This window comes from Cebus imitator, unplaced genomic scaffold (assembly GCF_001604975.1).
Source record: "Cebus imitator isolate Cc_AM_T3 unplaced genomic scaffold, Cebus_imitator-1.0 Scaffold446, whole genome shotgun sequence".
NCBI classification, from domain to species: domain Eukaryota; kingdom Metazoa; phylum Chordata; class Mammalia; order Primates; family Cebidae; genus Cebus; species Cebus imitator.
In genome coordinates, this window is record NW_016107761.1 from 1,465,300 (window position 1) to 1,473,485 (window position 8,186).

Below are 8,186 nucleotides of genomic sequence, written 5' to 3' on the forward strand. Positions count from 1 at the left end.
CCAGGATGGTCTCGATCTCTTGACCTCGTGATCCACCCGCCTCGGCCTCCCAAAGTGCTGGGATTACAGGCTTGAGCCACCGCGCCCGGCCGGATCTTCTGACTCTTTAAGGAAGTGGTTCTTCATCTGGAGGGCATGGAGTGAGATGGGCTCCCTGAAGTCACTTTATCAACCTTCTTGGAGGCAATTTCATTGCCCTGAAATTTTATATGAAATAGGGTGTATCTGCATAGATGTGCATTTTTTTCATGGAAAAACATTTCTTAGTTCTCATGAGAATCTCAGAGGGGATCCTTACCCCCAAATAATGGAGGGTCGTGATGTGAAAGTAAACGTAGTCTTTGGCTCAGTCAAGTAGTGCATGTGGAAAAAGGCAGACAAAGAATTTATAAATAAAGGATCTCACTTCTAGGGTTCACTTTTATCTGTCCCTCTGAATGGCCTTGCTGATATGGGAGAAAAATCCCGCAAAATTCCTGTTTTGTGCCAGAGCTTTGAGAGTTAGATCCTGATGGAAATAGGAGTGAGGGGGTCAGGAGCTGGTCAGGCAGCCCCAGAAGGAATCCTGGGCTCACCAGCCTAGGAGGTAGTGGGTAGGGCTCCTTTTCTTCCTCCCCCGATCCTCCCCAAGGTCCCTCCCACACACATACATAAGGTATTATCTTTTAGGATGACTCACTCTGATGCCTCCTCCCCCAACTCATGGGCCACGTAGATAATGTCAGGGTACCCCATGCAGCTGGAGATGTTATTTCGGGGATAGTAGAAGAGGAAGATGAGGCACATCTCATTAATGGTGCTGGGGCCTCCCTGGAGGAGATAGACAGAGATGGAGAGACAAAGATACAAAGGCATGCAGAGACAGGAGGACAAGGCAGACAGAAAATAGTTGAAGGTGTCATCTATCTCACCAGTGATGCCATCTCCTTTTCTCTTAATGTAGAGCCAGCTCACTGCCCTATTTGTGGCTCTATTTTCATTGGTGGATAATTATTGATATTATTTCCAAAAAAAAATTCCATATATCTGCCCTGACCCCAGCTTCACTTCCACTATCCTGGTTTGGGCTAGATTATCTGCCTTTCAACTAGTATCAGTCACTCACCTGTTCTGATTGCAATCTGAGCTCTGTAGAGCTGCCAGCCAAGTTGTTCACAGTTCATCTTGCATCCTGCCATTTGCCTATTCAGAAACCTCCAATGGCTTCCAGTAGTTCATTAAACAAGAGTCAATCATTGCTAAACCAATTATTTGATTCTATGCAATAAATTCCAACCCATTCATTGATTCATTCATTCCATTTACTTACCTGGCAAATATTTAGTTAGCCCTGCTGTCCTGGAGATATAGTTAGGTCAGGATCACCCCTACTTCAAGGACTCTTTCCAACTTTATCGTCCTCATCCTCATTCCATTCCTTCAGATATCTTTTCCCATTTTTTTAGCCTCCAACCAAACTTCTTCATGCACACCCCATGCTTTCCTTATATATGGCTTTCTCAGTTTTTTCCTTCTCCAGAATTCCTCATCTCTATGTGCCTAAAGCAGGACTCATTCACCTGCGTCACATGTTCAGTTAACTGTAGTAGGATCTCATGATTCTTTCCTGTGAATTTCCCTAGTGGATTAGTCTCATTATTCTTGTATGGTATCTATCACTTACTACCTTGTATTATAATCATTTGTAGGACAGCATTTTTTTTCCTCAGTTGCCTGTAACACCTTTTGAATCCCACAATCACTAAACTATTCCTGATGCACAAAACGGGGTGGGGGGTTGGTCCTTGTGACCATAGAAACAATAGCCAACTTTAATTGAGCATCTACTACAAGTCAGGCAATGATCTAGGTGTTTTGCATGTGTTAACCAACTCTCACAAAAATCTTATGAGGTAGAATGTAGTATTAATCTTATGTGAATTGGGAAACTGAGATATAAAGAAGTTGAATAACTTGCGTAAAGTTAAAAAGATACTAAATGATTGTGCTGACATTCAAACCCAGGCAGTGAGGCCGCAGAATCTCTGCTCTTAGTCACTATAGTGTATTATATTTCCATGGTCTTAGTGGGTTATTGGCAGAGAATGTGGGAAATCCCTGTTCCCATCTTAGATGCATGGAATGTGAGAACATGAAAAGCCCCATGTGGACGTGCAATGGCACTGGAGGAAGGAAGAGGCTTCAGTGAAATCAAACGGGTCACTGGATAGCCAAAGCCATGAGGGGGCTCTCCACTGGGGCTATGGTCATGCTGACTGACCATGGTGGGGAGAGAGGTCACTTACAAATGTCATGGCGTCACGGTCCAGTGTCTGGTAGTGACATTCTACCAGCAATTCATCTCCCTGTTCCGAGTGAAACATGAAGGCTGAGAGTAAGACACAGAGGGACTGGTACAGCTTGAGAACTTTCTTGGCTGGCAGTAATGAGCTATGATGCTGCTGCCCCCAACTCTGCCATGCCTCCCTCAGACTCTCACCGGCTTGATCTCCACTCGAGAAGGCAAATCTCGAGTCTCCTGCAGATTGAAGTCATAGGAATCGTCTTTACAGATTGTTTGAAGTTGTGTTCCATTCCTAGAGGAAGAGAAGGTGAGAATTCAGAAACAAAGAGAAGATGAAAGAGAGAGGGGTCTTCCAATAAAGATGTAGCACGTGGGTGGGGTCATTCTGTGAGTAGATTATCCACAAAAATAAACAAAAAACTTCTTCTACAGTCATATTCCAGTTATCTCTAGTCTAAAGATAATTCTAGCTCTTCCTTATTCTCAACCAAGCGTAAACATATGCTTCAGAATAAATCACTATTCTTAAAATCCATTGCCACCTACAGAAGGGAAAGCTTCAGGGTCTTCCCTCACCTGTACTGCACGGCTTGCAGAGCCCTTCCAGCCAAGTGAGTGTGCAGCAGGTAGCCATACACCTGTATGTCAGGCACGGGGGCTCCATTGATCTGTAACAGGGATGAGGTGCACATGATTTGTTAAGGACTCTGTTCTTGACTTGTTCCTTGATTTTCCTCCCTTGATATTTGACACCTTCCTCTGATGACTGACATTTGATCCCATAATTCTTATTGAACCGTTCTGACCCTTCTTCCTTCCCCACTCCCCTTGTTCTCTAAGCCCTGACTCATTCCCTTCTTTGCAAAAGTCATGTTAGCGAATTTCCTGAGCACCAGGTTGTAATCATTCTCCAAATCTGGGGCTCAGACTGTGGATCAGCCCAGATATGGGATGTGGGCAAGGAGAGTGTGTTTTTTCCTCAGGAAGGGTGCGCCTCCCAGCTCCACCTCCTCAAACTTCTCCGTCCTACACAGCCCATAGGACATGAAGGACTCGGCGCCCGGGGGGATGAAGTGGATGGGGAACGTGAAGAAGCCCAGTTGGAGGACGCCCATGTCATATTTGCGGAGCTGAGCGGTGTAGTACACACGAATCCCCGAGGAGTCATACACACCTGGTGCAGAGAGGAACAGTCAATCACAGGAGGCAGGACAGCAGGTCACAATGTGGAGATAGAGAGAGGCCCAGGAAAGCTCAGTGGGCTGTGATCACAGGGAGTTAGCATGCATCCCACAACGTGTTCCCAATACTGAAAGAACCAGCCAACCCCACCAGCCTCCCTTCCTTAAATCCACCAGACGCTTACCAGGAAGGTTGTTAAAATTGCTGTAATGAATCTCCAGTCGGATCCACTGAGGGTCCAAAGGGGTCCCAATAGAGATGCCCACGTCATCTGGAAACTGGTAGCTCTGTTGGAAGGAGGGAGATTTGGCAGCAAGAAGGGCCAGGAACCAGGTATAGGGATTCAGGGTTCCTACCCTTGTTTTCTAACTCTCATCCCAGACTTCCCCTATCCCTTGGTCTTCCAACAGCCCAGTGATCTCATTACCCAACCACGTGCACCTGCTTAGCCATGTGTTTCCCCCATCACAGGACTCACAGTGCCCCCAACAGCCCATCCCACGATGACCTGTGAGCAGAGGGAGAAGGCAGGGTCGGCCCCATAGCAGTCGCTGATGCCTGTGGGAAGAACGCTAGCATTGCCACAGGCATACACCAGGATGTGGTGCACCATTGTCTCATTGTGGTAGACCAACTTGGGCTCAAACTGGACAGAAAAAGAAGAGCAGAACATGAGCAAGACCTTCTACATCAAATCATGTTATCTTCCTTTTTGTCAAACAAAACTATACCCATTTCCCTCTTCTGTTTCTCTCTCTCCCCTTTTCTCTGTGTTTGTTCCCCAAGCTGTCATTTTTCCACCCACTCAGTTTGACTCCTCTCTCAACTGCCCTCTCCTTTAAGCGCCTCCTGGAGAGCAGAGCATATGAAATCTAGCCGGGGACATTCCAAGACTTCTGCCTTCCCTTGGTAACCACCTCAGTTCACTGTATCTGAGCATGTAGCCATGCCTTTTCAAATCATCTGACTAATGAAAAAAAGTCCCCGCCTTTGCCACTTACTGTAAGATTATACTTTTATTTATTTGATCAAAATCAAAATCACTCACATATGAAATTGTGTTACCAAATTTGAATTCATTCTAGCCAGATTTCACCATCCTCCTGACAGCCTGTGGCCATATCCTCTTCCTGACTTTACATCCTTTTGGGCCAGTGGGCACAACTCTGGGCCAGGCTGAGGTTCATACTTTGTTTTTTGCAAATACTTATTAATTCGTAACCTTAATCAACATGTCTATTGCACTGTGGAGCTTAAATAAAATAGTGCTGGGAGTTACAGTTCTGGGCTCAGGAAATGATGTAACCATGACCTCCACCAAGCGCCACCTGTCCTGTTGTTGCAGCTACTTCCCCCTTGCTTCCTCCCAGAAATTTTTCAGACCTCATCCTCCAGGGTTGACCACACCCCCCTGCTCTGCTCCAGCACCCTTCCCTGCCTTGACAATGTCTCCCATCTGGTCTACATACCTTGTAAATGTGATGCTTCTCACTAACAATGGGGAGAGGAAGAAAGGTGCAGGCATACGTGGTGTCATCCTCTGGAATAAGGAACTGGGGAAGGATGCACAGAAGCTGAGCCAGATGACAGTGAGGTTCTAAAGAAATAGGGGAAGGGCCAGGGCTGGGAAGGTGGTTTACATTAGGGTCAGATTGGCAGTCCTCAGGGGTCAGAGGGATGTACTGAATATTGGGAGCAAGAGGAGGGATCTGGGTTGAGTGGGAGAAGAAGGGAGCTGGAGGCTGCTGGGTGGGATGAGGGTGTCTTACATCAGTAATCTCCAAGTCATGAATGATGACATCCTCGGGGACATCCAGATCGTCAGGGTGGACAACTTGTAGCAGAAAGATGGACTTGACAAATGTACGCTCCCGATCCAGCTTCAGAGTGTCATCCAGGCCATAGGCGGCCAGCACCCTCACAGTGTCACTCTGCAGGGTGCCATGAGCATTGAGGCACTGCCACACTTGAGCAGCACTCTGCATATCCCTGCACCCAAGGACCTATACAAGGCACTTGCTCATGTCTACATGGTGGAATGAAAGGAGCTTCACACTAGGAGTGAGAACTAGTCAGGTTCTATTTCTGCCTCTGAGGCTTACTTGCTGGTGATCTTGAGCAAGTCACATTCCCTCTCACATACCCTCTCTAAGTTGGTGTCCACATCTGTAAAATGAAAGGCCTGAATTAAACCCTTAAATCCTAACACTCTAAAGGTCAGTGAAACTGAGCAGAACTCTTTAAGAGGGGAACACTGGGGCAGGTGGGTGAGAGGGTGGATCAGTGGGTGGTCACCCTGTGGAAGGCTTTTGGATGTTAGCAGGTGGCACACTTGGAGCACTACCTGGGAAGGCTGAGAGGAATAGAAGTCTTAGGAATGATGACTGGCTGCCTGACTGGGGGCAACTACCTCCCCAGAAGGAAAACCTGCTTGTGACTACATGCTTTTCTCTGCTCGCTATTTTACCGTAATATCCAGGTCATGAGGGTCGCAGGAGCGGAAGGGCCTGGAAAAGCGCATGGTGGTGTAGACAGCATCTTCCGTCAGCCCCAGCAGCTCAGCATCCTGGCTCCCATCCTCCTGCAGAGTGTCTTCGTCTACCAAGTGCTGATCCTTGGGTCCAGTGAAGGTCAAGAAGTAAGAACCAGGAGCCTCAACTGACACTCTTTGGAGCAGCACTTATCCCTTTAGCTCCCCTAGGATACGCAAGTAGCAGAACCCAGGTGTTCTCTATTACGTAGTTTGCTCCTTAGGCAGAGCATGGCATGAAGAATATGGCAGAGCCATATTCTTTCATGGGGTTCATCAGATGGGCGATCTACAATGGAGTTTCGCCACCTGGGCTTGCTTTACTTCTCCCGCTTCAAGTCTCTTCTCCATAAAGTCTAATATTCCTGCAACGCTAACACTCGAAGTTTCACATATCATATCAAAACGGAAATCACTCAAATATAAAATTGGGTTACCAGGTTTGAGTTCATTTCAGCCAGACATTTATTTGCTTTCATGTGCCTCTTAATGTAACTATTTCTCAAACAGCTTTGAATTTTCCCCAGTGACCTGCATTTAGTGGGCTATTAGCAAGTAAGAGGTGCAAGACTTTCTCACAATCTAATGATTTCATTCTCTCAGCAGTCTTGAAGACTCATGCAGTCTAGAAAACCTAGATTTCAAACTCTACAATGGACCATTTCTGGAGGGAGACACTAACATGCAGCTGGTGTTCTGGGTGTGTGTTTGGATATCCTTGGGGAATGTGGATCCTTTCTGGACAGGAAACCATCCTCAACCCAACAAAGACCCTCATCCTTGGAAGCAAGTCACGCCCAGACTTACCGAGAAGTAGACATTGCCATTAGGCAAGACTCCTCCAACAACCAGATCACTTCCCACGTTGGTGTAGCGATTTGTGACACCCAAGCCCACCCAGCCAGCTGTCCTGACCTGGAGCTCAAAACTGATGATTTCAGCCTCAAAGTCAAAGTCCCAAAGCAGGAACATGACATTGGAAGGATCTAGGAACCTCGAATAGCGCAGGCGAGATGTGGGGCCAAGGCGGTTGCTTTGCAAGGGGGCTGCCAGGGCCGAAAGTAGAAAAAGCCTGAAGAGAAGGTCACGGGCCATGGCTCCTGAGACCCGGAGCATCTCCCTTGCAGATGAACATTCGAGAGCTTCGGAGTTTTATATCCTACCTGGGCCAGGCACCATGCCATGAGGGAGGGCCAGGCTGGAGCACTTCTGATCTGATTATCCTCCAGGTTCTGAGCAGGGCTCCTTACATAACTCTGGAGGTGAGAGGTGCCTGGAGAGGATACACGGCAGGCTGCTTTCACTCTGGAGCAGGGGCCTGGCAGAAAATCCTCAGGATATGAATTGTTTAGACTTTCCACTTTGACCCCATGCCAGTGTCCTGCCAGTGGGGACCCTGCAGAATCAAGAAAGTCTAGTTTCTTTTTCTACCCCTCCCTTCCTGCCCCCCTCTTCCATCTTTGATCCTAGGATGTCCTTACAGGACATTTTGCCTCTGGAATATGCCCCATCTCACTTTTTATGGGCATTTTCCATTTTGTGTATGTATAGAACAGCAGTACTGGCAGGGATGTGGGACTGCTTGTAAACCTAGCCTTTCAGCTTCCCAGTGCAGTGCAGGAAGGAGGGAACTTGCTGGCAGGAACTTGGGGGAAGGCTGTGATTTCCATCTCCTGGAGGAGCCTTTGCTACTAATCCCTAGAAGGACACTGAGAGGAGGCATAATCAGCTTCTCAGATGGTCGAGTCTGGGCAGCTTTGATTTTCTGCACACTCCTGGAGAGAAGCAGGAAGGGGGAGGAGGTAAGGGGAAGAAGAGGGAGATGAGAAATAAACATGAATTTGCCTTTGGGATGCTTTGTGCTTTACCTTCTGCTCATCAATTACCTTTCAGAGAAATTAGTTTAACGGAGCGAAGCTTCCCCGACTGAGCACATTAGTGTTATGTAAACAATGAAAGCTGCACAGAAGGAAGGTTAGAATATCAGAACACTGGAATAGAAAGGAACTTTAGAGCCACTCATTTTCAAAAAACTTCAATCCACTTAATTTCTACATGATGAAACGGGAGCTCCAAGGGGTAACATCAAGTGGTGCTTGATGCCACTTGATGTTGAGTCAATGGTGTGTCACCATCCCTGACCATAATTTCCTTAGGTCATGGACATCCCACAGGAACCAGACCCCAGCC

At 47.2% G+C, this 8,186-nt stretch overlaps 1 protein-coding gene across 1 annotated transcript in view; it reads right to left on the reverse strand.

Annotated features, from left to right (window-relative positions):
- The window catches only part of LOC108291161 (putative DBH-like monooxygenase protein 2), an 8,800-nt gene extending 1,693 nt beyond the window's left edge, over nucleotides 1-7,107 (reverse strand). Inside the window, exons 1-11 of the mRNA XM_017511343.1 lie at nucleotides 6,804-7,107; nucleotides 5,934-6,080; nucleotides 5,236-5,397; nucleotides 4,936-5,019; nucleotides 3,945-4,112; nucleotides 3,651-3,753; nucleotides 3,292-3,458; nucleotides 2,861-2,952; nucleotides 2,480-2,576; nucleotides 2,286-2,345; nucleotides 680-810 (exon numbers count right to left, since the gene is read on the reverse strand). Of these exons, the coding sequence (XP_017366832.1) occupies nucleotides 680-810; nucleotides 2,286-2,345; nucleotides 2,480-2,576; nucleotides 2,861-2,952; nucleotides 3,292-3,458; nucleotides 3,651-3,753; nucleotides 3,945-4,112; nucleotides 4,936-5,019; nucleotides 5,236-5,397; nucleotides 5,934-6,080; nucleotides 6,804-7,091 (1,499 nt within the window). The 5' untranslated portion in view covers nucleotides 7,092-7,107. The remainder of the gene's footprint in view (nucleotides 1-679; nucleotides 811-2,285; nucleotides 2,346-2,479; nucleotides 2,577-2,860; nucleotides 2,953-3,291; nucleotides 3,459-3,650; nucleotides 3,754-3,944; nucleotides 4,113-4,935; nucleotides 5,020-5,235; nucleotides 5,398-5,933; nucleotides 6,081-6,803) is intronic.
- Nucleotides 7,108-8,186: the final 1,079 nt, after the last annotated feature.